Source organism: Notolepis coatsorum (assembly GCF_963971535.1).
Source record: "Notolepis coatsorum genome assembly, chromosome: 2".
NCBI lineage: Eukaryota > Metazoa > Chordata > Actinopteri > Aulopiformes > Paralepididae > Notolepis > Notolepis coatsorum.
In genome coordinates this window covers 187210203-187225770 of record NC_140166.1, presented here as the reverse complement: position 1 = coordinate 187225770, position 15568 = coordinate 187210203, and the positions used below count along the sequence as shown (strand labels likewise).

General features: G+C 45.2%; 1 protein-coding gene across 4 annotated transcripts in view; it reads left to right on the top strand.

The window, feature by feature from the left end:
- LOC311223105 (uncharacterized protein C1orf21 homolog) overlaps positions 1-15568 on the top strand; it is a 94833-nt gene that overhangs the window by 53534 nt on the left and 25731 nt on the right. For all 4 annotated transcript variants that reach the window (XM_084307847.1, XM_084307849.1, XM_084307848.1 and 1 more), the window contains exon 2: positions 3792-4008. In XM_084307847.1, coding sequence (XP_084163973.1) covers positions 3918-4008 — 91 coding nt within the window. In that variant the 5' untranslated portion in view covers positions 3792-3917. The remainder of the gene's footprint in view (positions 1-3791; positions 4009-15568) is intronic.

Sequence of the window (15568 nt, the reverse complement as noted above, 5' to 3'; positions counted from 1 at the left end):
TTCTGTTAGTTAGGGGCGATGCTTGGCATCGGACGCCGCTGCAGCCCTTGTCCTCACCTTGTGGTGAAAGCTTGGGAAGGAGGAGAGCAGGTGACCACACACCTGCTTATGAAGGTAAGCTGATGAGGGGTGTGGTCAGACTAATACTGGTATTAGAGGTACATTTGTGGTTTATTCAGTACGCGTGCACGTACGCGAGATAGTGCAGTAGCGATGCCAAGCATCGCCCCTAACTAACAGAACTTGGTTATAGTCATAACCTAACGTTTCTATGTGTAATGTAAACTCTGCGACGAGTCCAATGGTCTAACATGCTTTGCATCCTCGCCATTCTGGAATGCCCACATCGCGCTAAAACCTTATGTAATGTTAACTGTTGATGTATCCTCAGAAAACTAACGTTAGCTCCACTCTAGCAGCCCCCTCCCTCTCTCTCTCTCTGCTAACAATCCTGATTCGATTCTTGAACCTATTTAATTAAAAAGGAAGATATTGATGGACATTAGCTATAGTATAGCTCAGCAGCTGTAACAGAATCATTTTATTATTTACGTTTTAAGTTAACGACAAAAAAAGCCAGCGGTGGACCGACATAACAAACGCTGTCACTGTTTACTTGTGTAACTAAGGACATGATTCCTTTTCAAATTGTCGATCAAAAGGGCTTTAAAGACATGGTCAAAGCACTGGATCCAAGATATGCGTTACCTGCCCGCAGACACTTGAGAAAAGGTTTTGCATTTTTCTATTGTAGTTTTGCACAATAAATGTTCTTAAAATACCTCTGTACTATGTGAAATATGTCCTAGTAATACAAGAGTACAGTAATAGCTGCCATACCAGTGTTTTACCCCTTCAGAAGAATAAAAAAAAATTTAAGATAAATGAATATACCGTGATATATACCGTTACCGTCTATGCTTCAAATTATACCTTGATATAAATTTGAGACCATACCGTCCAGCCCTACTTTTGTGTATTGATCACTAGATATATCAGTTATAACAGCATTATACACTCGCATTTTCTGGTTGAAAGCAGATGGATGTTAAATGTCTCATTAAATACTAACTTAGGACAATATTGATGTAAGTAAAAGATTAGCTGGGGGGGGGGGTTAATGCATAGCTCAATTTAAAACTTGCATATTCACTATAACCTGTGTCACTGTTCGATACCCCCCGCTGTTTGTTTGTTTTGTTATTTTAACTTCACTGTTTTATACTTCCTGTTGTTTGTTTTGTTTTTAACCTCAACTTTTAACTGCCTTGCTGTGTTTTTTATGATCTGTAAGGTGACCTTGTGTGTCGTGAAAGGAGCCACCAAATAAAAATGTATTCTTATTATTATTTATTGTGCTGCAGATCTTTGGAAATGTCGGTTGAAATGAAATGCTGAGTACTTGATCATTCAGAATGTTCAGCACTGCAAGCACTACCTCAGCAAAGTTCCTGGACATTGGGAAAGTCCTAGAGCAGGGTCTTTTGGGGGGCAAAATAATCTCCCGGAACTTCTGTTTTAGACCCTGGTCCCTGCGGCGCCAACGCACTCCTGAACAAGTCCGTAGTTCCTGGGGAAAGTTCCTGCCGTGCAAACGCAGGCTTAAGGTGCCTATGGATTATATAGCTGTGTGGCCTTTGACCTCTCAGCCTTTTACCCTCCTCCTTTTGCTTCGGAGGAGCAGCAAAGGCTTAATGCCCGATGCCCAGTCAGGGTATTACGCATTTATATACTCAGGCCTTCCGACAGAGTGACCAGCTGTTTTCATGCTTTGCAAATCCGGTTAGGGGTCATGCTCTGTCTAAACAGCGGCTTTCGCACTGGATTGTGGGGGCAAATGCCATGGCCTATGGTTGGGTGTGGCTATTTACTGGGCCCTATTTAAGGGTATATCTGTTAAGGGGACATGTGAGGCTGCCAGTTGGGCTTCTCCTCATACCTTTGTGGGATACTATCGCCTCAGTGTTGTGGACTCGGGTCACTAGGCTAGCTTGATGCAGTTCTGGCTTTGACTTGTTTATAAGACTCCCATACAGTGAGCTGTGTCGAACGGAGTTGACTGAAGGAGAACAATCAGTTATGTATCGGAACACTAGAAGGCCCCTTGAAGTCGTCCTGTCTCGAAGAGCTCTAATGATTGTTAGGAGAAGTAGGAGCACTGAGTGATAAACCTTGGGAAGGAGCAGGACTCCCCAGGTGCTGGCCAATCCTTGTTGCCTAAAAGGTGTGTCTAAGTACTTCAAGCCAATCGCATACGAGGATGCTCTCCCATAGAGTGAGCTACGTCTCACTCTGTTTCCTTCAGGGAACCGAGGTTACATGTAAACGATTGTTTACAGAGACTGAGCAGTACTACTGCATGGAGGTATTGGACAATGCACCAAGAAATGGATTTGCCCCGTCGTCACAGATATGCGAACTGTTAGCTGACCGAAGACAACAGCAGCATTAGCACATTGCATGTTTTTAATGAGACAGAACATGAAACACGTTTATTATTGACAAGAGCATGTGATTAAGGTAGTCTGCTGAAAATGTACAATAAATGATAAAAAAAATTCGTTAGTGATTGCGCTCGTCACCAATGCAAGAGACTGCGGTCTCGACTCCCGGAGTCAGCATTGCCTTGGCTTGGGCTGATCGCTTTACGAACTCGTTTGGCTGGGTTAGGGGGAGGGAAGCCGTGGGTGGGAAACTGGCGTTGTGGACAGCGATGCCTACAGGTCAGGTCTGGGCGCTTGCTCAGCGGAGGCAGGACTTGAGGAAGGCAGCGTGACCTCCCACGCGTTACACTTCACCAATGAGAGCCCTCGCTGCCAGGTGAGAAGAGAGCCACTGGCTGTCGCCGCACGTGTCGGAGGAAGCGTGCGGATACTTCAGGGTTCCCTTGTACCGATCAGTAGGAGAACATGCGCACAACAACCAGGTAGGGGAGGGGGGGAATTGGCATAACGACTAAATTGGGACGGGGCGAAAACAGAGAAAAATCGGAGAAAGAGAGATTTAAAAAATTTAAATGTCGTTAGCAGGCCTAATTTGACGTTAGCCAATGCTAGAAGCTTTATTTTTTTCTCTTTTGTTTCTCTTTTGTTGTTTAATGGCGGTTGGCAAACAACCTTTTAGGTGCATTAACGCCACATTCTGGATTGCTCACAGCATGATGTCACACATATGGCACATGTAGTGACACACACACACCAGCACACCACACCAGCACACCACACCAGCACACCACACCAGCGCACCACACCAGCGCACCACACCAGCACACCACCCCAGCACACCTCAGCACACCACACCACACCAGCGCACCACACCAGCACACCCCAGCGGACCACACCAGCGCACCACACCAGCGCACCACACCAGCGCACCACACCAGCACACCACACCAGCGCACCACACCAGCACACCCCAGCGGACCACACCAGCGCACCACACCAGCGCACCACACCAGCACACCCCAGCGGACCACACCAGCGCACCACACCAGCGCACCACACCAGCACACCCCAGCGCACCACACCAGCGCACCACACCAGCACACCCCAGCGCACCACACCAGCGCACCACACCAGCGCACCACACCAGCACACCACACCAGCACACCCCAGCGCACCACACCAGCGCACCACACCAGCGCACCACACCAGCACACCCCAGCGCACCACACCAGCGCACCACACCAGCACCCCACGGCCAGGTGCCTCGTTCCCAGAGTCTTGTTATACTTAGGAAGAGGAATAGAGAAAGAAATGAATACTGAAGTCTCTCTTTCTCTCTCCCCCCAGGTGAGAGTGAGATGCTGAGGAGAGGTTCTACAGAGTGAGATGCTGAGGAGAGGTTCTACAGAGTGAGATGCTGAGGAGAGGTTCTACAGAGTGAGATGCTGAGGAGAGGTTCTACAGAGTGAGGCCATGGGCTGCACCTCGGCCAAGCAGGTGTCGGCCGTGCCCAACGATGAGGAGGGACGCGGCAAGGCCTACAGCAACGGAGACCTCTTCACTGGTCAGTACATGCGCGCACACACACACACACACACACACACACACTAGCGGTGTAGCGGTACGTGTATTCGTCCCGCGAATTTACGGTACGGCCGTCACGGTGTGGTACATCCAGCCATACGGTGAATACGTCTCAGATGACAAGCGGACAGAATAACAACAGCGCGCACTGACATCTGCACTCGGCTCTCCCCTCCTCCTCTCCTGTTTACTACAGCCTATTTGTCCCTACAACAAAACCATGATGAATTAATTAAATGTTTAACACAGCAGGGCCATTACAATTTTGCAGTTTTCTTTAGTTTTCTTGTTCGCCCAATAATGTTAACCAAAAGACACACATGCGCGCGCGAACACACACGTCAACCTTTTCCGGCGGACCGCAGAGTCTCACAGCTCACATCGGAGAAAAAATAAAAGCACAACATACCACCAGATAATCTGAGCTCCTCTCCAGTTGCTGCTATTAAATCCAAAATATTGATAATCCTCTGCCATTGTTGTGTAACATGTCATCTGTTCTCTAGTCTTCTTCAGTCTCGGCTTCACGTGAAGTTAAATTCTCTCTATAAGTGAAAGTGAAACTAAGTTGTTGTTAAAGGTGCAGTAGGGAATTAATTTACTCTGTGGATGCCTGAACACAGAATTACACCAGTATCACTGACTACTATGGCAAGCCTATAGAATATTATTATATTTAATAATAATAATTATAATAATTATTATAAATATATAATAATAATTATAAATATTTTTTTCCTGTTGTACCGAAAATCGTACCGAACCGTGACCTCAATACCGAGGTACGTACCGAACCGTGGCTTACTGGCTTCTGTGTACCGTTACACCCCTAACACACACACACACACACACACACACACACACACACACACACACACACACACACACACACACACACACACACACACACACACACACACACACACACACACACACACACACACACACACACACACACACACACACACACACACACACACACACACACACACACACACACACACACACGTTTACTTCATAGCATTGATTCATTCCATAGTGCCTAATCCTATACCTAACCATTGACCCAAAAACAGCCTTTTCCAAATTGGGCACAGGGCTTTTGTCCCCAATGGACACGCTGTCCCCAACCAACAGGTCTTTAGTCTGACATGCGTCCCCAATTTTAAGCTAAGTCATAAGCAATTCTAAAATTCTATTTCACTCTAGGGCTGCAACTAACGATTATTTTGGTAGTCGACTAATCTGTTGATTATTTTTTCGATTAGTCGACTAATCTAACGATTATTTCTGTCACACCCTCCATCTCTGCTTCCTGTGGGCGCGGCTCCTTTTCAGGGCTCCAGTGCATGTTTTACCTCACATGCTCAAGACCCTGTGAATGTCACCCTCCCTCTGCTACTTGCTTAATCAAATGTATTTTAATAACAAATACAATAATCACTCATAATGAAAACAAATTAAATAATACAAATATAATGTTTTAAAAGTAGCAGCCTCTGCCCCAGCACTGTGGTTCTGATGGGGCTGTTAACCTGGTCCAGGGGGGTGATGTGGATCCACTCACTAGGCTCCACCATCTCCAACAGCTGTAGGGGAGAGGAGAGGAGGACGAGTCAGATCACAGACTTCTAGGTCTTTTGTTTGCTGTGTGTGAGTGAGAGGAGCTGTGTGTGTATGTGTGTGTCTTACTCTGATCTCCTGCAGAGGAACACACCATTTACAAATGACAGCGTCCATAAAGGAACCTGTGATTGCATTGCTATAGCAAACTTATAAATCATCAGATATAAGCTAGCTAACGTTCCCTGTCTCTGCAGTCTTAGCCCAAAAGAAGGCAGAGGGGAGGGGCATGGTTCATGTGTATCAGTTATAGGCAGCTTTGCTGTGCTGAACCGAGCTGTGCTGAACTGAGCTGTGCTGTGCTGAGCTGTGCTGAACTGAGCTGTGCAGGGCAAAAAGCAAAGAGGGAGAAAGAGAGGATGGTTGGACGAGGGGAATTAGAAGCAACACTCTGGAATAGTTACACATGGACGAAGGATGTGGCAGATGATCTCTCTCTCACTCTCTTGTGCAACCTCTGAGCCACTATCTGAACCCTCCCCCTACTCACCCCTTTGCGCCTACCTTTTTGCCAGACATGTCGCTTACTGAGTCACTGACTGACTGACTGGCTGGCTGGCTGGCTGGCTGGGTGACTGACTCCCCATTGTTAAAACACGCATGTGTGTGTGTGTTGTAGTGTATATTGTCCAGAGTCAGACCATCTGAGGCTGGAGCTGCACAAGCTCATGACGACAGCATATTTTGTACAATAGCGGACCGCATGAATAAAATGCCAACTATGGTTGAGGCAACTATGGTTTTGCATCTTTGCTTAATTAATTTGACTCTATTTACTCACCTTTATTGAAGCAAAGATACGGCCTGGGGGTAACGTTAGCTTTGCCTAGTAGTACTGGTCGCCTTTAGCTTGATGTTAGGGATGGTGATGGATACTAACTGCTAACGTTAGCACTAGCAGGACACTGAATTCTGTCACATGTATCAATACATCGTCAATTGTATAGCTTGGCTTTCTTTCATCTTAGCAGCAAAGCACACAGGGTTCTGTGGTGGGTGGTTGTGGTCAGTGTGCGAACCATACCATGGTCTTCGGGGGAGCTCATTATTTTTCTTTCGGGGCGGGTGGGGGGGGGGGGGGGGGTGGGGGGGGTCAGCAGCGCTGCGCGTACGCAGGCTATAGGTATGAGTATTACAGAACCACACATAGTCCACACCACACGGGTGTCTAAATACACATGCTCAGATTAACCCCTCTGATCCAACACTGAAATTCACACACAACAGTCCTATTTACACATAAACACACGGATGAACCAATACCGAACAACAAGTTCACGACCAAACACATAGAGTCTAACATTATTATAGTAGGAAAAAAAATGCAACATTATCGCCACCCACCTGATGGTCAAGATCTGCCCAATTCTCAAAATCTGCATGTCACAGAAGTAGTCCCCGCAGCAGGCTGCCACGCCTTCTTTGTATTTCGTTTAACTTTCGACATTATCCTGGATACCTGTATTACGGCGGGTGAAGTTGATTTGTGCCTGCAGACTGCAGTGCAGCGCCGCCACGCTCCGAATGGTAAACGCAAGAATAGCATGCATGTTCTTATTATTACGAGTAGGGTATATCTGCAGTGCCGCAACCCCATAGATTTATGCTATTGTCTATTATGGTGAATTAGTGCGCAAATCATTAATCATACATCAAAATAGCCTAGTTTTATTATTATACACGATGATGACGATACAGAAAATTACAGAAAAATGAGAAATGCATGGCAAAGATAGCATTTATTGTCAGTATTTTAGAGACTCCCCAAAAATTCACAAATCATGTTTTCACCCAGCTCCCCCATGATTCGCACCCTGGTTGTGGTGCTTTTGTGGCTTAACCTTTGCTAGCCAGTAGCCTCAAAACTGTAACGCATGCATCAAGTACCACTGAGTGTTAGACATAGGATATACGGATATATAAACAAACATAGTTGTTTACATTTATATTATTATCATACAACAATACGTCAACATACTGTAGCCAGGGACACCAACGTTTTGCTCTACATGTCTCCCTGCAGCTATTTTGGCAAAGTGTGTGTGTGTGTGTGTGTGTGTGTGTGTGTGTGTGTGTGTGTGTGTGTGTGTGTGTGTGTGTGTGTGTGTGTGTGTGTGTGTGTGTGTGTGTGTGTGTGTGTGTGTGTGTGTGTGTGTGTGTGTGTGTGTGTGTGTGTGTGTGTGTGTGTGTGTGTGTGTGTGTGTGTGTGTGTGTGTGTATTTTGGACCCACACAAATGTTTTAAATGTTAAATTCATAAATGAATACCTTTTGGGATGAATATCCAGACTAGGGATGGGTATCGTTAGGATTTTATCGATACTATACTCTTATCGATACTGCTTAACGGTTCGATACTCTTATCGGTTCTATTATTTTGCAAGAATATATTTTTTTTATTAAGAACAGAATCGACATTGCTTTATTATTCTTTTATATAACTATATTACTGCACATGGCAACTTTTTGATCAATTAATACAAAGCGGTCAGATAAATTAACTATTTTGGGACTTTCTCCAACACCATCACCCTGAGTATCGGGTCCCCCCAGGGCTGTGTTCTGAGCCCCCTGCTGTATTCACTATACACACATGATTGTGTGGCCAAGTTCAGCTCCAACTCCATAGTGAAGTTTGCGGACGACACGGTGGTGGTGGGGCTGATCTCTGACAACGACGAGAAGGCCTACCGGGAGGAGGTTGATGCACTGGAACGCTGGTGTCAGAACAACAGCCTGCTCCTGAACATTGGTAAAACCAAGGAGCTGATCGTGGATTTTAGGAGAACACAGCAGGGGACACACACACCACTGTGGATAAACTGGGCTACAGTGGACAGGGTGAGCAGCTTCAAGTACCTAGGGGTCCACATCTCAGAGGACCTGACATGGACAACACCCATAGACTCAGTCGTGAAAAAGGCAAAGCAGCGCCTCTACCACCTGAGACAGTTAAGGACGTTCAGAGTATCGGGGAAGATACTCCAGTCCTTCTACTCCGGAGCTGTAGAGAGCATCTTGACTGGAAACATCACTGCCTGGTATGGAAACAGCAAGGCACAGGACAAGAAGGCCCTACAGAGAGTGGTGCGCTCAGCTGAGCGTACTACGGGTATTGCACTACCACCCCTGCAGGTCTTATATAACAAGGTGCAAATCCAGAGCCTGCAGAATAATGAAAGACCCTCACCACCCCAACAACAGCCTGTTCAAGCTGCTGCGGTCAGGCAAACGCCTGCGAACACCAGCAACTAGGACAGAGAGACTTCGGCTCAGCTTCTTCCCACAGGCCATCAGAGTCTTGAACACTGAACTCTCCACACACAAGCACACATGAGCACACACATAACACACACACTGTATATGCTCACACACTAACAGTCACTTTAGCATGAACACACACACACACATGCTGCACATGTGCGGCACGGTGGTGTAGTGGTTAACACTGTCGCCTCACAGCAAGAAGGTCCAGGGTTCGATTCCCGCTTGGGGACCAGGTTTCCATGATGCCAGGTACCCAGGTGGGGTATCTCCCAGGCCTTTCTGTGTGGAGTTTGCATGTTCTCCCCGTGCTCGCAAGGGTTTCCCCCCCGATAAGATAAACCCAATGGAAAAACATGCACAACAACAGATCGCTAACGCTGTGGCGTCCTTGACGAAGACGGACAGGAGCACTTGGATTGGTCCCCTGGCGCAGCTCACGTTGACGCCTGTCTGCTCCCGGCTGCCCTTGGGGGGGAAGGACGACGGGATGGGTTAATCGCAGAGACGAATCGCATCGGCGATTCTAAAGAGACAATGCATGCGTGTGTGTTCCGGTGTGTGTGCTAAAAAAACTAACCACTGTGTGTACCGCTAAAACATTGAGTGTCGTTGCATGCCGAATAAAGACCTCCGCAACAGGTCCTGCATTATATTATATTATATTATTATTATTATTATTATTATTATATATTATGCACACGCTCATACTCAACGGTCACTTTACACAATGAAAAGATAAAAAAATAAAAAATAAAAGAACAGGAGTGGTTCTTGTATAGTAGATAGATGGATATAGCAAGTTAGCATAAGGACACATAGTATAACTGTAGATTGTATAGTATAGCATTGTATAGTAGTGTACATAAGACCCAGTGCCTCATCCGTAGCTAACATTGTATTGCACTATCGCAGGACCTTAGCATGTCTTACCATGCTTTTTGTAAAATGTATGTACATTATACCTGTTATGTCTTATTCTTATTACTTGTATTATTGCACAAATGTCTTATTCTCATTCCTATTCTTATTACTTGTATTATTGCACAATCGCTGCGGGCATGACCCCCCGCATTTCACTGTATGCTTGTATGTCGTGACAAATAAAACTCTTGACAGGAAAACTCCAATATTTTGGGAAATTATCTTATTTGCCATCTACCCTGGAGTTAGTCTACCCTACTCCTACTGCATGCACAGAGAAGAAAAAGGTATGCATCTTCTTGTCTAACTCCAGGGTAGATGGCAAATAAGCTAATTTCCCAAAATGTTGGAGTTTTCCTTTGACTTGACTCTATTTTATTTAGAAGTTCTTAAATCAGAATGTCCCACCCAATACCCAGCTGTGTGTGTGTGTGTGTGTGTGTGTGTGTGTGTGTGTGTGTGTGTGTGTGAGAGCGCATGCTTTGCGTAGTGGGCGTGTCAACCGTGTCAGCTCAACTCGCACCAAGGCATAGGGATATAGTCAGACATGACATCCCAGAATTATTTCATAATACAAAGTTTCTGAATGGACTTTTGGATTAAACCAAGTTGTATGCAGTGATGAACAGTCTTTCCCCGCAGAACACAAGTTACTTAATGTTACACAGGTCGCGCTATGCATGCTTAGCTTGCTAACGTTAAAATAGCGTGTAACTTAATGTTACACACGTCGCGCTATGCATGCTTAGCTTGCTAACGTTAAGATAGCAGTGTAACTTAATGTTGCACAGGGCGCGCTATGCATGGTTTTTTCGAACGTTTCGTTCTCTCCGCTATGATGAGAGCAGTCAGAGCTGTCTGTCTGTGTGCTTCAGCACCTCTCAAGTACCCGTATGTGCATGTGTGAGCGACTCGAGTCGCGAGTGTGTGTGTAAGAGCACAGCACAGCCCCGCTCCTCGTGCAGACAGAGAGAGAGACCGAGAGAGGAGAGATAGCGAAAACGGCAAACAAGATTAGTTTGCGATGTTTAAATTCCTCGAAAAGAAATCCCATAATTTCTCAAGGACCGATAGCAGAACCGATAACGTCGGAGCTTATCAATACTCCGCATCCCTAATCCAGACTAGTAATCTGCGTCTGGGCCTGAGAAAACTGATCTTTACTTTTGGCCAGATTCAGCTCAAGCCTCTAGGTCAGACAGGAGCTGGGCGTTCTCCTGCCCCAGTCTGAAGGCCTTGTCTCTGGGGGCTTTCTCCAGCTCCTTCTCCTGCAAGGTGATGGCATACATCCCATGTCTTTCAGGCATTGTTTATCCTGAAGAAGCCTGTTCTCTAAACTACTAACATGGGCCTCTGCCAGCCTCTGAACCAGGCTGCTGACTGCATTATGCTGGAGGGCTTCTTGGCGTGAGAGTTTTTCCACACCATGCTGTCGCTTCCTCTGTCCTCAGCTTCTCAAGAGTATTGTTCGTCATGGTGCCGTGTTGGCAACTCTCCTGCTCTTGTTTCAGCTGAAATGAGAATATGGGAGTGAGCTCCTCTTCCACAGCAGTAGATTTTGCAACCAGAGATGGATTGGATTGGAGCCTATTGGTGGATTGGGGGGCAGAGGGTAGTGCTGTGTGGGGGTTCCTTGCTTCTCAACCTGAGAAGACAGCTGTGTAGCAGAGGATGGTGCCTTACTGTTGAGCCTTGGTTGGAGCTAGTGGTCTGCAAGGGCCTTGAAATTAGGCCCGTGCCCAGCCCGAGCCCATGACGTTCAGGCCCTGACCGACAATAATCCCGACTGTAATGCAACATTTGAAGCCCTAGCCCGAATGAAACCCAGATTTTAATTTTTTTAAATATTCAAAACACGGTTTTATATGAACTTAATAAATAAACAAAAACGAAAATGTCCAATAGGTCTGCCTAAATAACAGATGGGCTGTAACTAACAAGCATTATATTATAGCCAAATATAAATTTTTGTTTTAGATATTCGAAACACTGTTTATATATTAACTTAATAAATAAACAAAAACAAAAATGTCCAATAGGTCTGCCTAAATAACGCATATCACGCTGAAAACTAAGAAGCATTTACATAGCCTGTTTCGTCCCAGTGCTCGCTTAGACTGACTCACACGGCAGCCTCGTTTTTGGAATCTTCTTTGACACACACACACGACACAATAGCCTACTCAGTCACTATACAAACAAACAGAAAACAGAAATCAGATTTCTAGCAGAGCAATATTTATATAATGAAAGCACAACAGAACAGGGCAGCAGCGACCCCACACCAGCAAATAATAATACATCAGACTCACCACTTCGCTGTTGATGTCAGCAACGCGTTGAACAACGTTAACAAAACTTCGCCAACCGGCTACATACATCCAAGAACAAATTAAAACGTTCGCCAACTGGCTATATTCCAACTTCAAACAACCTATGCCAGTGCCACTTCGGTCCGGTTCATTTGTTCATCATCCACCTGAGGGCTTCATCACTGTTCTACTCCCCTCGAGTTCGAGCCCGCCCTTGCCCCGACCGCCAGGCCCACGAGAACCCCAAGCCCAGGCCCGCAGTAGGCCAGAGCACCACGCCTCAATGGCCCCCAGACCCCCCGCGACCCCAAGCCCGGTGTCTCCCCGGCCCGGTGACCAGACCGCCCAGGCCACGGCGGCCGAGGGCCCCAAGGAACCCCACCCCACCCATACCGACCCCACCACACGCAAGGCCCCCCTCTCCCGGGTCGAACCGCCGGAACGATGGTCTCTCCCCCCGACATTCCCCCCCCACTGAACAAAGCCCGCCCACTTCTGTACCTCCCATGTCACTGATATCACTATGTATGTATATTTATAGCAACAGCTATTCTAACATGACTTAAAAAATTTAATGAAAATAAAATAAGCTATATGATTAGCACTCTTTGCCCCCGTTGGAGGGGAATCAACTCTCCTAGGGAGAGCCCCCCCCCCCCCCCTAGTGACGGAGATATCCCCAATGGATACTCTCCCCAGCCCCTATTATTGTCCAAATATATATATATTTTTTTGTCCTTCACAAATGTCCATGTGCACATTTAAAGCAACTGCTATTCTAACATAACTCAGAAAAAAAAGACTAAAGACAATTGGCACTTCCCAGGTTTTTATCCCCCATTGGCAGGCTAGAGGGGTAAGGCTCTCCTGAAGAGGGCCCCTCCTATAACGATGGATATCCCCAATGGGGATTCTCCAATGCCCCTATTATTGTCCAACATTTTATTTAAATTTGTATCTTTCATATGATAGTACAGTTCCAGAGCTCCCGGTCAGGTCTCGAATGTGTTTCCTCGTGTTCCCCACCGTCTTAGTTGTGCGTCATGTGTGTTAGTGTCTTCAGTTTAGTCTACTACGTGATATTTATATTATATGTCCCGAATCAAGACCCAATTTTTCCCAACTAATGTGTCTACCTTGTCTATATTCTCAGTGGTTTGTGTGGTATTTATAGTGTGTCTCGAGTCATAACATCTATTTATTATCAAATAATATGCATTATGTGGTATTGAATCTTGGCTCCTCTGAATATTCTGTATTGCATCAAGTCCGGTCTGCGTGTTGGTTTGCATGTTAGCATTGTTAGCGTTCTGTATTGCTTCTAGCCCGATCCGAATGCTAGCTTGCATATTCATCGTGTTAGCTTCCATGTTAGCTTGTAGCTTCTTCTCCAGCCAGGCCTTGCTGTTGTCACTCTAACGCTATGTTAGCTCGTTTTACCTGTTGCGTCATCCCATGTTGTACCTTTCCCTTCGTTGTATTTTCTTTGTCGGGGGTCATTCTTCTCTCACTTCTCCTCGATTTTTGTGCACTGGGTCTTGTCATCATTTTTTTTATCTTCGAGTTGTTACTTTTTATCGTGTTTTATAACTTTTTATTACCTTTCTTGAATTTTGGACCGGGAGCTCTGTTCTGTAGCTGCTCACCTGCTCCTCGCCAAACCGGAAGTCAAAGGAGATCTGTTTTGATCATGAAGCCGATCAAGCTCTAAGATCAACCAGGATCTGGACAATGTTGACATGCCCAGTGACACAGGCAAAATGCAGTCCTCTTCTTTTTAAGTTTAAGTTTATTCATTTATTTTTACCCAGGGACAGTGCACATTAATCAACATCTTCAGTTTCCAGATCAATGTACATGTGGCATGATTAGCTAATGAGCTAGTTTTCATCTGTAGTCCCTAGCCTAACATGCATGTCTTTTGTCCAGCTTATCTGTCTTACTGGACAGCGACTCCAATTTGGACACATTACCATATGCAGCAGCCTTGTGTTTTGACTTCTCTGAGTCTTTGGGATAAAATGTGTTGGCAGGGAGTTTGATCTTCTGAAACAGATTGAACATTTTGCCTTTAGTTGGAAGGAAACAGAAAGGTGTTATTAAAGAAACATCTTAAGTGTAAATATACTTTAGGAGGCTAATATTTAGACCACACCAGAACATTATAACTACTAACTATTATTGGTAGAGCATCAAATATGACTCCAGAAATGAGTGCCCTAAGATAATATAGAATAGCAAAGTAAGGTCGCTTTCACACAGGGGCTGTTTGGTCCGGACTTTCGGACCAGAATTCGATAGTCCGGTTTTTCGGGTTTGTGTGAATGCGTGTCGAACTCGGTTCGCGGACCAAACAGGCGAACTCTGGTCCGCCTGAAAACGTAGGTCTCGGTTCAGCTTCATCGAACCAAACGCGAACCAAATATAGGAAGTGATTATTATTACCACTGCTCGCAGCACTCACTGCAAAACAAGCACACTGCATCTAATCTATCTATCTATCTATCTATCTATCTATCTATCTATCTATCTATCTATCTATCTATCTATCTATCTATCTATCTATCTATCTATCTATCTATCTATCTATCTATCTATCTATCTATCTATCTAACTGTGCATCTTGGGAAGAAGGAAGAAAAAACGCGGCTTATTATTATTACGAGGCGCACGGCATTGGATCAATGGATCAATGGATCAATGCCACGTCAATACTATTATTACTGCTTGCAGCATTCATTCACTGCAAAACAAGCACACTGCATCTATCTATCTATCTATCTATCTATCTATCTATCTATCTATCTATCTATATATCTATATATCTATATATCTGTGCATCTTGGGAAGAAGGAAGAAAAAACGCGGCTTATTATATTATTAATAAAACAGCTACTTGTGGGCACTCATAAAAACAACGTGGTCTACAAGTTGTTTAGCGAGAGGATGGTGGTAATGTGCTTCAATAGAACAATGGATCAATACCATGTCAAAACTCGGCTCCGCTGATCTGGAGGGCTCCGCAGTCCACACACAGACACACACGCACGCGCGCACACACACGGGCTCGCAGCCACACACATTTCCACTGTCCAATAGACAAGCGCCCTTTTCGACCATGTGACATTGTTCAGAAGGTTCGGTGCGCTGACAGATTTCTGTGTGAACGCAGGCGAACCAAATGAAGAATGCAACAATGTTGCAACTTCACCCCCAGAACCGCACCGAGTCCACCAAAACTATATGTGAAAGCGACCTAAGGATAGGCAATGAAGGTGGATACAGGATTGGCAACAGTCTATTTTTCACATGCAACAGAAAATACTATATTATTGACAATTGGAGTTAATAATAATAATAATAATAATAATAATAATAATAATAATAATAATAATAATAATAATAATAGATCAAATTT